This window comes from Telopea speciosissima, chromosome 4 (genome assembly GCF_018873765.1).
Source record: "Telopea speciosissima isolate NSW1024214 ecotype Mountain lineage chromosome 4, Tspe_v1, whole genome shotgun sequence".
NCBI lineage: Eukaryota > Viridiplantae > Streptophyta > Magnoliopsida > Proteales > Proteaceae > Telopea > Telopea speciosissima.
This window is the reverse complement of record NC_057919.1, coordinates 25,276,011-25,290,962: the sequence shown is the minus strand read 5'-3', so window position 1 is coordinate 25,290,962 and position 14,952 is coordinate 25,276,011. Positions and strand designations below refer to the sequence as shown.

At 39.2% G+C, this 14,952-nt stretch overlaps 2 protein-coding genes across 2 annotated transcripts in view; one reads left to right on the top strand and one right to left on the bottom strand.

Moving 5' to 3' along the window:
* The first annotated feature begins 266 nt into the window (after nucleotides 1-266).
* Nucleotides 267-3,354, top strand: LOC122657370 (heptahelical transmembrane protein 2). The gene is made up of 4 exons (XM_043852053.1): nucleotides 267-581; nucleotides 681-773; nucleotides 870-921; nucleotides 2,598-3,354. The coding sequence occupies exons 1-4, from the start codon at nucleotides 274-276 to the stop codon at nucleotides 3,297-3,299; spliced, it is 1,155 nt and encodes a 384-aa protein (XP_043707988.1). The 5' UTR covers nucleotides 267-273; the 3' UTR covers nucleotides 3,300-3,354.
* Nucleotides 3,355-4,097: 743 nt separating this feature from the next.
* LOC122657369 (protein TSS-like) overlaps nucleotides 4,098-14,952 on the bottom strand; it is a 32,965-nt gene continuing 22,110 nt past the window's right edge. The window contains exons 18-23 of the mRNA XM_043852051.1: nucleotides 14,236-14,369; nucleotides 11,281-11,464; nucleotides 11,046-11,177; nucleotides 10,529-10,641; nucleotides 6,252-6,333; nucleotides 4,098-6,151 (exon numbers count right to left, since the gene is read on the bottom strand). Of these exons, the coding sequence (XP_043707986.1) occupies nucleotides 4,121-6,151; nucleotides 6,252-6,333; nucleotides 10,529-10,641; nucleotides 11,046-11,177; nucleotides 11,281-11,464; nucleotides 14,236-14,369 (2,676 nt within the window). The 3' untranslated portion in view covers nucleotides 4,098-4,120. The remainder of the gene's footprint in view (nucleotides 6,152-6,251; nucleotides 6,334-10,528; nucleotides 10,642-11,045; nucleotides 11,178-11,280; nucleotides 11,465-14,235; nucleotides 14,370-14,952) is intronic.

The window sequence follows — 14,952 nt, the reverse complement described above, 5'->3', positions numbered from 1 at the left end:
CTGTGTCTTTCTCCATTATTTTTCTATCGTTATTCATCCGCAACCAAAGAAATAGCAAATCCGTACTTAAAGAAAGCCTTTTCTGAAAAAATGGAAAAGGGCAGAGAAGGGAGATTTCGAGATTTCACGGGTTCTCTGTGTTTAGCTTAGCTAGCCTTCATCGATGGAATCATCAGAGATTTCAATTCTCAAGTAAATTGATCTGTTTCATTCATTTATTATACTGTTTCTCTTCATCATCTCGTTAAAACGCGAGAGAGAGAGAGAGAGGGGATGATTGGGGAAGGGGTGAAGAAGAGAGGGTTATTCTATGATGATAAGAAGAAGAAGAAGAAGAAGGATAAGATGAATAAAGCTCAGAGTCAGAGCAAAGATGAGTTCTATTCAGAAATGGAAACAGAGGAGGAGGAGAAGTATTTGGGTAAGAAGAGATTCGAGCGTAAGCTTGTGAAATACGAAGCTTTGCCTGATTATCTCAAGGACAACGAGTTTATACTTGATCATTACAGGTCTGAATGGCCCATCAAAGACGCCATTCTCAGCGCTTTCTCTTGGCACAACGAAACTCTCAATGTTTGGACGTAATCCCCTTTTCTCTCTCTTTCTCTTTTCAAGGTTTTTTTTTTTTTTTTTTTTTTTGGGTTTGAAATGATGGAATTTGATGAAATTGTAATCATCAGGCATTTGGGGGGATTTCTAATCTTTGCGACGTTGACGGTGATGAGCTCCATGGAGATTCCAGAAGGTGGAGGCTTTCTCTTTGGTTTCTCAAGGTGACCCATTGTTCTTGGCATTAGAGATTTCTCCATTACTTAGTACTATATCCTGGAATTTGATTGATTTTCTTTGTTTATTCGATGTTTGGGTAGGTCGATTCCAGGGAATTTCATGACTGCGAACAACTCAGGCGAATTATTTCCGGTAAGTTCGAGAATGTTTTGAGTCTCTGGATTTTCTGCAGAAATAAGAATCTGAAACCGAATGTAATTGGAATTTGGGAGTTCGCCGGGAATTTTGCCCCACCTGAAACGCCTGAAAATCAGAGAGAGAATGTCCCTTGATTTGCCTCTCTCTCTAGATTCTCTGAGTCAAAACCCTACGATCTCCCTCCGGGCTTCGTTTGGTGGTCCACGAATATGGATGGAGTTTCTTTCTTATTAGTATGGAAAGCACAGGAAAATTAAAAGGAGAAATCAGTTTTTCAGGTGTTTCGGTCGGAAAACTCCCTCTCAAAAAGCTCTTTTTTCCATCTGACACGCAAACGCACCTCTGTGTTAGCTAGTGAGCAGTATCGGGAAGTAGTTTTTTGTCCGGAGTGCTGTCTACGCCAGGGCGGCAGGGCACATCTGGCGGCACAGCAGAGACCATGTGTGCCACTTGGCCTCTGCTTTGTCGTCGGATATGCACTGTTGTCCCGCCGGTGCTACAGAGGATCCTGGTCCGTCTCCAAAATGTCTATCTCTCTCCTCCTCAAAACAAGAGAGTAGAGGTGTCTTTTTATGTGGAGAGGAGAGGTGTGAGATAGACTCATCATGACTCATGGGAGTGCTGAGCCACACTCCAGGACAGTTCTTTTGCCACTTTTTAAATTTGTTTTGAACTAAAAGTCTAAAACTATGTAATAATAATGAAATCATTAGAAGGTCTTCTTCCCATCATATATTTGTTTGGTAAACGTCTACCAATCATATGGATCCATATATTCTCTGTTCACTTGATTTTGCCACGTGAGAAGGGCTGACAAATGCCGCTATACGTAATACATGGACCCAGTAATGTCCAATTATGATTGCCAATTGGCAAGTTGTGACAAATACCTAACAAATACCTGCCCCACCAGCCCTATTCCGCAGACACAGCAAGGTGCAAAATGTCCGCTTTACTCCTGCTCGAGCGTCTTGCCCAAGTGGGTGTAAGGTGGTAATTGTGTACCTTGCTGTGTCTGCGCAGCAAGGCCGTTGGGGAGCCCGCACAGCAGGAGATGCAAATCCTAACACATGGACCTAGTGTACTCCACTCATGGTTTGAGGTATCAATACATAACGGTATCGTTCGTCACCAATCTCAATACTATACTATATCAGTGAAAGGGTATGGACAAGGAGTAAAACAATCAAAAACCCCATTTTTTAACAAGGAAAACCATGGCAAATTTGTTCGGGCAATGTGTACCAATATCATATTGATTTTCCCAGTGACCGATACCCTATCTGATACCGTGCACTAAAACCATGGGCCCACTTGAATTTGCCACATGGCAAATAGTGACACATATCAAACATAATGAGTACAGTTACGAGTAGCACACCTTTTTGCTTGGGGGAGATAGGTTGGTACCTTAATAACATGGTCCCCTCCATCGTTGTACCTAACTAACTGCTTGGGTACGTCGCTGGGCATTGCCCAGCATGTCTTATCTTCTTTTCATTTCTGTTGGAAAAGATCCTTTTGCCCTTTTTTGTGTCCAGTCCTATGATTGGTGTATGTTGCTAGTTTATTGAGAGCTTGTGTCAATAACTAAAAATTAAGAGTTTGGTTGGGTTGAATTCTATAGTTTCCGTCTAATTTAATCTAATCAGTGTTGATATTTGATGTAGGACATGAAAGCACGACAAGAAGTAGTATCACAAGGCTCAGTCTTCCTCCAAGTGGACGGAGGAGGAGAAGGTAATAATAGGTTTGATTCAGCAGTACTCCCTCGATGGCCGTGGTTTGTGTTCTTGGGTGGTGCCATGGCTTGCTTGGTTTGCAGCTCCCTCTCCCACCTCCTTGCCTGCCATTCTCGCCGTCTCAATCTCTTCTTCTGGCGTCTCGACTATGCCGGTATCTCCATCATGATTGTCTCCTCCTTCTTCACCCCAATTTACTATGTTTTCTACTGCCACCCTTACACTAGACTTCTCTACCTCTCCTCCATTACCACCCTTGGTGTCCTCGTCATAATCACATTACTAGCTCCTGCACTCTCCACACCTCGCTTTAGGCCATTCAGGGCTACACTCTTCCTCACCATGGGCTTCTCAGGGATCATACCAGCCGCCCACGCCCTTGCCTTGCATTGGGGTGCCCCTCATATTTTTGTATCTCTTGCATATGAGCTTGCTATGGCAGTCTCCTATGCCACTGGTGCCGCATTCTATGTTAGCCGGATCCCAGAACGATGGCACCCCGGAAAATTTGATATTGCTGGCCATAGCCATCAGATCTTCCATGTGCTCGTCGTTGCCGGAGCTTTGGCTCATTATGCTGCCTCACTGGTCATCTGGGATTTTCGCAAGGGTTCTCCTACCTGCCTGTGAGACTTAATGATGGAGTGGTTAATTAATCGAATTTATATATTGTATGAGGGTGTGTGACAATTCCAATTACCACCACTGGACTCCCCCAACAAAATTGTCATTCAATTTATAGCTTTGATGAATTAATATATGGCAGAGTGGTGTTATGTACCATTACTGAAACAACACACCTTACTTCTTTTCTGGTCATGAGATTGATCGGGTGAATCACCTTCCAATGAGGCAATTATTTTCCAATTACATTTCATACAACTCCATGGCCTCGAGGTGGATTTTCATGAACGTTCAGTGTGAGGGACTAATTAAGTGACTAACCATGCCAAACTAGTTGTATTACAGACCAAAACTACCAAGCATTTTACCATATTTGATATTCAGTTAAAGGCAAGAAAAATACACGGTTAACAGTAAGCACAACTTCAATGTACAGCTCCTCAACTGGAGATTAATTTACCAGTCAGGAAAACTAGTTCGCCTACGATTTTTTATTCTCCCCGGATTACTGACAAACAGCGCCTTCTGTTGTCCAGTAGATTTCATCAATATACCATTATTTAACTTGAAACATCTCTATTGCCGGACCTCCTCAGTCTACTGCAAAATCTTATGGAAACATTGAATGTTCTTAAATTGCTCAACTTGCCAGCAACTCTTTTAGCAAAGACAACCAATTCAATTTTCTCTGTTGTTTGCTGCCTATTTGCCTGCAAGTTCATTTCACATCTCTCTCACTCAAGTTGCAAAGCAAGTGAGCTCAACTTTCTGTGAAGTTGCAAAGCAAGTGAGCTAAACTTTCTGTAGAAAGGTTAAGATCCTCCTTTTTAACTCCTGACCTCAATAACCTCAGCTTCACTGTCACTGTAATCTCCCCAACACTTAGTTGGCTTTTCTTCAGCTCTTACCTTGTTGCAAATTTCTTTTGCAACCACAATATCATTAGAAACTGCAACTACTGTAGCTGTAGGATCTTGTTCCACTTCAAGATTTGCCTTTTCAGCATCTCCAGATGGATGCTCTTGCTTGTTTTGCTCATCTTGTGGGTTTTCCCCCTCCTTCCCTTCAAATGAAGATTTTTCAGCATTCTCTTCTGTTGCAATTTTGGCTTTGTTTTCAACTACTTCAACTGTTGAAGACTCAAGTGGACTGTTTGGAGACACTGGAATACTATCGGGAGATGCTGGAAAGCAACTAGACGGGGCCAAAACATCATGTGGAAATGATGGATGGCCATTTGGAGGCACTGGAACAACAAGCGAAGAAGCTGGAAAACTATTTGGAACCCATGGTTGCCCTGGTATGAACTCAACTGCATGTGGGTTCATTATTCTAGGAGGGCTTAAGTGATTCCCATCCCCACCATTTTCACTATTCTGGAAGCCATGCCTGTTGCGCGGGATCCGATTTCCAGATCGGTTATAGCCTCCTGACAGACGGGGACCATAAGGAACCCTGGCCATCGCTGACTGATGAGATCTACGAACAGGATTAACAGTCAGCATAGGAGGAACAGTAACGGGTGGAGGCAAAATTCCACCAGGATCTTTGAAACCTGGCATGGGAACTGACCCGAAGACAGGGGGCATGGATGGGTTGAATGGAGGTGCCGCTGCAGAAAGTTTTCTATTCGTCTCTTTCTCAGGTTCTGCTTCCTCCTGCTTTTCTCCTGCTATTGAAGCCTTCCAATTCTCACTTTCATTTGATATAGCTTGTGGACTTTCACTTTCATCTGCCACCTTTTCTTCAACAGCGATTGCATCTTCTCTCGGTAAGTGCATTACATCTCTTGAAACAGACTGAGGTTCCAAATCAGATAAAGCAGCTAATTGTTCCCTCATGGTAACTTCTGTACCCAAAGTTTCAGATTCATTTAAAGTAGTGTTTGAACCCTTCAAAGAATCAGAGTTGTCAGAAAGTGCTGCAACTTCCCCACCTTCAATTTTTTCTTCAACAGAAACACCCTTTATTTCTTGTGGAGGATCAGTAACTGAATTATCATTCCCTTCTGTTTCTTTACTTTCAATCACAGACTCGTTTATTTCCTCGCTACAAACCAGTGGCCGATGCTCTCCCTTGATGAGATTCTGGACCTTTTCCTCATCTCTATTCTTTATTGTTGTCTCCTCAATTTGAGCCAATTCTGTTACAGCATTTTCCTTGCTTTCCTCAGGGTTATGCTCATTAGTCAGATTTTCCTTTGGTAGCTGCTCCATTACAGCTTTCACTATTGTCCCAGGTGGAGCCAATGCAACCTCTTTGTACGATAAGAGCTTTCCAGCAGATTGTACATTGATTGGACTGGTTAGAGAAGCAGGTTTTGTGGGAGCAGGGCTAGCTGGATCTGATTTTGGGATCAGAGACTTTTCTCCAACTGTTACTGAAGTGACAGGGTTATTGAGCTTTGGACTAAAGCTTGAACTCTTAACTAACTTCCTCTGAGCTGTAGCAGCAGTAGCCTTATTTGGAGATGTTCTTGGAGATTGGAAATTGGTAGACCTTCCTCTAAATCCTGTGGATTCTGAGGCATTCATGGAATTTGTGTTCAGCTTTGCTAGGCTTGGCCTCCTTGAGCTAGAGGACTTACGACCTGCAGGTCGACCTTTTGGAACGGCATCTTGCCATCCTTCATCAGAAGTGTCTTCCTGTGCTAAATAGTCATCCTGTTGGTTCACTGTAGACCCATATGCAATATTGTTTATAGGTTTCTCATCTTTAGATTCCACAAACTGTGCTTCTGTTTTGTTTTCCTTGTCACTGTAGGTCTCTGTCACAAGGTAAGTCGGGGAAAATGTTTCATCCTTTTGATATTCATCTGTGGCTGTGTCCCAGTGATTTTGACCTTGTTTTCCTTTGATCTGTAGTGATGCGGTAAGGAGTTCCAATGCCGATGTCACAATGAAGAAAATTAAGATAAAATTATGCATTTAAGGTTCTGAGGGAGAAATATGAAGATACCTTTGCATGGGCTTGCTTCTTTTGGTTTTCTCTCCCTTTCAGGTCAGTATCTGGGTTTATGTAATCTAGAAGGTCCGACACACTGATCCAAAAGCAGGGTAGAGAATTAGATATCATTGACAACACAATTTGCTGGAATAATGATAATTGTATCTTTTCAGGTTTGAAACAGAAAATGAGGTAGCCTCATTCTTTTCCTACACCATGAACAGAAACGAACAACAATAATAGTTGTAGTAATGTTGTAATGGTGGTGATAGTCATACTAAAAATAATAAAAATACCAGAAAAGAGGCTAAACGGAAGCTCTAATGAACAAGCCAGATAATTGGGACATAAACTAATACAGTAAGACTCTGACACAATCCATCATCATGCATTAATTTTGACTATTGAATCAAAACGCTATCCAATGTGTTGACAGCAAAAATAATAAATAATATAAAACGTCTACATGGCAGTTAAAAATAGCTAAGATTAATACTTCATGAAATCGATGGGTGGTATGATTTTCAGCCATCAGAATAGCTAGTGATTGCAAAACCCCATTATTTAGGACCAAATTTTTCTGTTTCCCAAGGAACAAGAACCATGAATAAAACATAGAAGAAAAAAACTACAATGCAACTCAACTATACCAAGCCTTTTCCCAACTAAATGGAGTGGGCTATGCAGATCCTGTTTCACCATTCTATCCTTGTGCGAATTCATGTCTGTCGTGAAAAAAGTAAGCTAATCAAATTCATATTAAATGTCTATCCAGGAGTTAAATATGGGATATCTATCATTAACAATTCAACATGAGTCATTCATATCTAATCAAAAGAGTAGTGATTTCTAAGCCACCAAATTCATGGCTGGATGAAGAATGTAGACATCAAATTTTCTGTGGCTCGTAAAATATTAACCAGACTCTCTTAGGGCCTGCATGATAACCCTTCTGTTTCTGGGCCATGTTTCTATTCCAGAAATGACTTTGTATTTCTGTTACTGGGCCAATTTTTGGACAAAAAAAGGTGTTTGGTAACACATAGTAAATTTCTATTTCTGGGTCATAAAAGAAAGAGACGCATTTGTTATGTACAATAATCTCTGTTTCTAAAACTTCTATAAATTTTCAAAAATGCCATAGAATACCCAAAAATTTGGTGGAGGTGGTGGTGGTGGTGGTGGTGATGGTGGTGGTGGGGGCGGTGGTGGAGGTGGAGGTGGTGGTGGTGGCAGTGGCAGCGGCAGTGGTGGTGGCGGTGGCGGTGGCGGTGGCGGCGAAAGTGGTAGTGGTTGAAGTTGCATTGGAGATGGGGTTTTATTTGAACATGAAATTACTGCTTTACCTCCAGCCCTGATGATATCAAAGCTGCCTTTGTCTCCCACTTCAAGAGGCAATTTAATCCTATTGACCTTAATCCTGTTAGCCTCTTTCCCGAGGATTTATCCTTTAATAAGGTCTCCCCGGACCCTTTGAATCTTCTATCCCATCTGAAGATGTGATTCTAACTGCAATTAAATCTCAGAAAGCTCAGAAAGCCTCAGGTCCTGATGGGTTTAGCTTCGGATTTTTTCTTGCTGCTTGGGAAATTATTAAAGATTATCTTATTCAGGCAATCTGTTGTTTTTTCTTCCAACCATCAAAATCACAAACATTAATCAGACTTTTATTTGTTTGATTCCCAAACATGATGGGGGCTGACAATGTTTCATCTTTCCACCCCATTTCGCTCACCAACTTATCATACAAGTTTATAGCAAAAATTCTTGCTAATAGACTTAAAATGGTTATTGATGATTTGGTGAGTTATAATCAAGTAGCATTTATTTCAGGCAGAAATATAACTGATAACATCCTTCTTTGTCATGAGGTAGCCTGAGGGCTTGAAAGGCACCATCATTCCCCTGTAGTCCTTCTCAAGCTTGATATCCTCAAGGCTTTTAATTCTATTAGATGGGAATATCTTGATCATATTTTAAAAAGAATGGACTTTCTTCCAAACTTCATTCATTGGATCCATTGTTGTATCTCTAGTGTCAATTTTTCAGTACTAGTTAATGGCTTCCCTCAGGGTTATTTTGAGTCTAAGGTGGGAATTCGACAAGGCTGTCCTATTTCTCCGCTGTTGTTCTCTATTACAATGGAAGGCCTGTCCAAGTGTTTGGAAGTTACATGCAAAATCTAATTCAGCCAATTCCAAAGTGTAAGGCCCTGAAGATTACTCATTTACAAATTTGCTGATGACCTTATGATTTTTGCCAAGCTTCCTCTACCTCCATTTCTTCAATTAAGGAAGCTCTGGATTATTTTTCAGCTATTTCTGGCCTTAATATCAAAGCCCATCTAAAAGATATCTTGGATATTCCTGAGGGTCGTTTCCCAATCAAGTATTTGGATCTTCCTTTGATCTCTTCTCATTGTTCACCAATTTTAGATAGACTTCGAAAGATATTGCAATTATGGAAGAGTAAGATTCTTTCTTTTGCAGGCCGTCTTGAACTCATTAGATCAGTTATGAAAAATTCATATATTTACTGGTCTGGTGTTTTCGAGCTCTCGGCATCCATTATAACTAAGATTGAATCTTGTAGGGCTTCTCTCCTTTGGAAAGCTCAGGAAACTCCTAACTACCTTCATCATATTAGTTGGCTAAGATTTGCCTTCCAAAAAATGAAGGTGGACTGGGACTTCGTAGAGTAAAGGAAGTCAACATTGCAGGAATCATAAACCAAATCTGGAAAATTGTGTCTAGACCAAAAAAAAATTATTTGGACTGATTGAGTATATTCAAGATACTTGAAATTGGATTTCATTTGTACTGTCACTTGCCCAACTGATGCATCTTGGGTTTAAAGGAAAATTCTTACGTATATATACCTTGTTAGAGACACCATTTGTTCAGGCATTGATGATGGATGTGATACCTATCTATGGCTTGACAATTGGCATCCAAATGGTGTTCCCATTTCCAGATATGGGGAGCGAATCAAATATGATGCTAGATCTGATAAGATGGCCAATGTTTCCTCCATTATCAGAGATGGGATTTGGCATCCAGGGCCTTAAACTTCCAATAACCTAATTGAGGTTTGGTCTACTCTTTCTTCCACATTGTTGAGACCAAGAGGGAAGTGGTGATTTAGTTTTATGGCTAGGAAATTCTTCAAAGAAGTTCATCACTACTTCTGCCTGGAATTTGATTAGATCAAAATCTCATATAGTCCCTTGGCATAGGATTGTATGGTTCAATTTCAATATTCCTAGACATAGTTTCACTACTTGGCATGCTATGACATTATCTCTCCCTACACAAGAGTTTCTTCACAAGAGAAACATTTCTATACCTAATTGTTATCTATGTTGGAACTATCAAGAAAATGTGAATCACCTATTATTTTCATGTCCATTTTCTAGATCTGTTTGTAATGGGATCCTTAGTAAGTGTTGGCCTCAACATCGTAATATCCTTCCTTTTCAGAGAGGATGGAGGTGGATTTTAAAAAAATTTAGCGGTAAGTCAATCTCTGACACTATTGGTAAGCTTGCCTTTTATGCTGTGATTTATCATATTTGGTCAGAAAGAAATAAAAGAAGATTGACCTCCTCCTCGCGTACTATTGAACAGATATGGAAAGCCTTCTCTTTTGAAATCAGAAATAATCTCCTTCCCCTTTGTTCAATGATCCTAGACACATAAAAAATAGACATCTTGCGTCTTCATGGGACCTTCCATTCATTTCTCCCCATCCCCGACATTTTAATGTATCATGTACCATCCTTTTATTGGTGTTTCGGCCCCTACCTGGCATTTGGTGTATCATCCTTTTATTGATGTTTTGCCCCTCTCAGGATTTTGATGTATCATCCTTTGATTGATGTTTTCTTCCCATCCCCCTTTTTTTATGTATCATCCTTTATTGTTGTTTCAGTGATTAGATAGAGGTCCCATATGTGTCATGCATTTCGGCTGTGTCTTTGTACTCTGATCTTTTCCTTAATTAATTTTTCATTCACCCAAAAAAAAAATTTAACCATGTGCTCATTAAAGAGCAACTCCCCCCTCCCCCCTTATTTCTTCCTTTTATTTCTGGACAAAGAAGCTTCAAATTGGAGCTTCATTTTTTTTATTTCTCAGCAACTTTTTTGTCCCGGTTCATTCCCATGAACAAAAAAATAAACCAGTGTCAACAAACAGATTTCTATTCTTTTTTTTTTTTGTTCCCAAGAACACAAAAACAGAAAAATAGAGAAACAAAAATGTTGTCATGCATGCCCTTATAGTCATTACCTTAAGTGACCTTTGCTCGCTATAGAAGCATAAATCTTCGGGGTACCATTGCGTGCAGCTTCTTGCTGTTCAAGGGCCTTGGATTCAAAGTACTCTAGCCATGCAGCAGCATCCTGGAAACACCGAAAGTGAAGATTATCTATGAAAGGAGCTAATTAAAATATGAAATCTACTGTCACCATTGAACATGAAGAATCATTTTATGTGATTCAAAATAGATCTGTGATTGGACTGTAGGACCAATCAAAATCTATTTATAATTCTATTTTATTTAGAGTAAAATAGGTTAGAAAATTGAATAAAAAATAGAAAATTTCTTTAGAATTGAGAGAATTTAGAATAAAAATAAAATAGAATATTAATTTCTTATTTAGATTTATTTTATATTAATTAATATATATAAATAAGAAATAAAAATAGACAATTTTAAAGGTATGTAGTTCTATGCCTAAATTTAGGACAGAACTAAATAGTTCCAACTCTTCCATTTCGGGGTAACTTAAACTGTTGACTGTACCTGAGTACGGAGATCTTCTGATCCAAGCTTGGCTTGCAGTATCTGTAAAGTGGTTTGTTCATGCTGAACACTTAATGAGTATGCTTCCATCAAAGAGAGAGCAATTGCAATAGCATGATAACTAGCAGCAGTCTGAAAAATAAAATCCATGATGACAGATTAACCACGTTGCCTGTGTACTGGCTTTCCAGATCAGTTGTTTCAATACACACACATTAGAGAGAGAGAGAGAGACCTGTATATGGTCAGCTCCCAGCAGTCTTTGGTTACACTTGAGAGCCTCATGTAGGTACCTAAGTGCGAGATGAATATTTCCCAAGCCTTCTTCCATCATTGCAATGTTAATATAAGTGGCAGCGGTATTTGGATGTGAGGGCCCACAAGTTAAATGTAAAAGATACAAAGTGCGATTGACATACCTAGGACCAGGGAAAAGAAAAATGTAAGCTATACATTACAATATAACATCTTTTCTTTGTCCACATACTTGCTTACAGTTCATGAGTATAACATATTCTAGTGTTTTGTACCGAGAAGAATGCAATTTTGAAAACCAAGGGTAGTGTCCTGTTCAATAATCCGTTGTTGCTTAGAACATCGTTTGTCCTGTAATCTTTTCCAGTTGTTTCTCTTTTGATGCATGAATGCCAACACTGGCTTAAGAAGCAAAGGAGGCTATCCAGCCATACACACAGGCATATGTAAGCATGCACACACATTGGAAAAAGCAACAAAACAAAATAATTATTGTTCAAAGGTGAAAGTATGGGGAAAAGGACTCATGTAGCCAACCCCAAGTTGGGTTAACACAGAGAGAGAGAGAGAGTTTTATTCTCTAAGACAACTCGTCTCTTGGTTGGGTTAAGGCTTAGAGAAAGAGAGAATTTTATTCTCTAAGACACCTCTTGGAATATCATACTTACCAAGATCAGATTATCTACAAATCTTCCCAGTTTAAGATCATTCTATCAATGAATGGACTTGAAAGTACACCCAGAGAATATGTTTACTACGTAATTCCATTTGGTAAAACTAATAAAGCCAGCTTCATCATCTTAGTTTATGCCACATAGAAGAAAGAAGATGAGTTTGAAGCTCCTAACATGCTTGCGGTTTTTTAGGTGGTTTGTTAGCTTGAGATGGCCAAGGAAATCTTAATTCTGATCAATGCTAAATTAATAACTTAAAAAAATATAAAAAAACATTCATGTGGCATGCACAACATAAAGATAAAATAAGGAATGAACAAATTAAGTCTAATTTAGGAGTAGCTCTAATACATGATAAGTTGAGAGAATTTTGTTTGAGGTGACATGGACATGTACAATGGAGGCCTTTAAATGCTCCAGTAAGAAGCAGTGATCTAATTTAAATTAGAGGAGCTAAAAGAGTCAAGAGTAGGCCTAAAATGACCCTAGAAGTAACCAAAGACATGCATAGCTTACACCTAGTAACAAGTATGTCATTGAATATAGCATTAGCATAGTTATCAAGGCGTCGCCGCGTCCAGGTGGAAATATGGGAGCAAGGCGGTGGGGCACCTTATGGTATGTAAGAAAGGTGACCGCCTTGGTGACCAAGGCATCTCCTAGGCGACCAAGGCGGTCGCTTTTTGTTGTTAAATTTATTTTATGTATTTACTTTTTTATTCTATTTCCTAACTTATTATTGGAAAGTGTATATGGAGTATCTACACTGAGATACATTGGATCAATACTATAAAAACCCCATTTATTTATTTTTATTGTTTTATTCTATTTACTAACTTTTCATTGGCTGGTGTATGTATTATCTACATTGAGATACATGTTATCAAGGGTATAAAAGAACTTTTCTTCTTCTTTTTCAACTAAAGTCCAAAACTGAAACCGTCGACTTTTCATCTTCGTTATTTGGGTTTGGGAGAAAAAACCTGCGGTGAAGGAACAACTCCAAGTCTCCAAGAGTCCAAGTCTCCATCGATTCCGGCATTGGTCTTCTCCTGCCAGCCGCTTTGATTCCGACGAAGCTTCCTCCGGCTACCACGTCTCCAGCAAGGTAAGTAACCTTCTACTCTTCTTCTTCTTCTCTTCTATTTTTCTTATTCTGCTGCTGCGCCTCCATGTCCCATTGTCCCCTCGATTTTTCGTTTTTTTTTTCTTATGCTGCTGCTGCTGCTCCTCCAGCCTCCACCCCCACCGGCGATTCCTACCTTAGAGTCTGCTGCCTAGGCCTACTAATAATCGATTTTTTTTCTTCCTTCTCCTTCCCTGTGACGCACTATGTTCTTTTCTTTCTTTTCTTTTTTATTTTTCCATCCTCATTTCTTTTGCCTATAATAAATTGAATGATATATCCTCATTCTGAGACAATGTGGACCTATGAATACATATCATAGATGTCATTTTGTGATTTTGTCGAAATCATGATATGATAGTGTGGCTTCTCCACCCCCACCAGCAATTCTTATGCTGTTGTTCCTACCTTAGGGCCTACTGCCTAGGCACTCATTTTGGCATCATAGAGGTAAGTATAATAATTTAGCAACCCTTTATTCTTTATATTTAATAATTTCTAATGTTGTTCCACATTTATATGCTATATTTCTATGATAATATGATGAACTTAGTTTGTTAATTTGTTTATATTTCTATGATAATATGATGAACTTAGTTTGTTAATTTGTTTTTTTAATGAATATCTTGCATTGGTTTGACTCATTAATATTTATTTAGCAAAGTAGAATTATATAATTTTTTAATATGCTATTTGTGCCAAATAAAATGGTAATATAAAAAAAAGAATACTAGAACGCCTTGTTCGCCAAGGCGACGCCTTGTGGCCGCCCTATCGCCAAGGCGCTTAGGAAGGCCCTCAAACGCCATGGTCGCCTTGCCGCCTTGATAACTATGAGCATTAGAGCTGATTGGAGAAAGAAGATCAATGATTCCATTGTTGCCAACCCCATTTAGTTGGGATAAGGCTAAGTTGAGTACTTGAGTTGTATGCACAGCATAAAGAATGTGATAGGGAACTGGGAAATCAAACTTTGATGAAAATATTTTTTTATTAAGTTTATGGCTACTCATAAAGAAAATTTTGCTCCTGTTCATTGTTACTCTTACAAAGGGTTTCCCTCTATGCTGTCTTCAACAGAAATTATCAAGAAAGCAATTGAAACTTGGGCAATCAATAAAAAACAGAGACTTACTGCAAGGCCAATTCTGTATGTTGAAGCCGGTAGTAGAAAACAGAAAGATCCCCGTAACTCTTCATTGTATCTGGATGATCAAGGCCAAGTTCTCTCTCATTGATATCCAAAGCCTTTTGCTGATAGATGGTTGCCTGCTTATAAATACATAAATCCAGTGCTGTAAATATGTTACATAGAAATGCATATCATGAGCGATTGGTAATAGCAGGCATTGAACAGTCTCAAAGAGCTTATTAAAACCAATGGAGTGGGTATTTGATCATTGAATTTGTGCATATTAATCTACATGAAAGAAAAAAAAAAAAAGAGAGAGATATATTAGATTGAAAGTGTAAGAGCTTAAACATAAGATCATTTTCCAACTGTTTAACAAGGATATTATGTTAGAGTTAATATGTTGTAGGGGTACTTTAGGAACTAGTTGCCTTATATTGTATTTTTTCTGTTTTACCTTTTACCTCCCTAGGGAGGTGTATGTAATTTCTTTTAGCTCATTAGTGAAGTAATATAGGTGTGTTGGAGTCGATTCTCCAATACACAGCATTGCACCATATTCTCTTCTTCTCCTTCTTCTTCTTCAACCTTCTACCTTCATTTCTCTCCTTGTTCTCTTGCATCCCTTAACTTCCAACTATAGTGTCAGTTGTGAACACATCATACATAAAAGTGGACATTTTGGGAAAGAATTAGAGATTCCCTCCTCCCCACCCCCCC

Bases quoted from the DNA above. Each gene is read 5' to 3' on its own strand.
- LOC122657370 (XM_043852053.1), top strand. From the start codon at position 274: ATGATTGGGGAAGGGGTGAAGAAGAGAGGGTTATTCTATGATGATAAG. The intron at 582-680 runs GTAATCCCCTTT...TGTAATCATCAG, and splicing joins GAAACTCTCAATGTTTGGAC to GCATTTGGGGGGATTTCTAA. The intron at 922-2,597 runs GTAAGTTCGAGA...TATTTGATGTAG, and splicing joins ACTCAGGCGAATTATTTCCG to GACATGAAAGCACGACAAGA.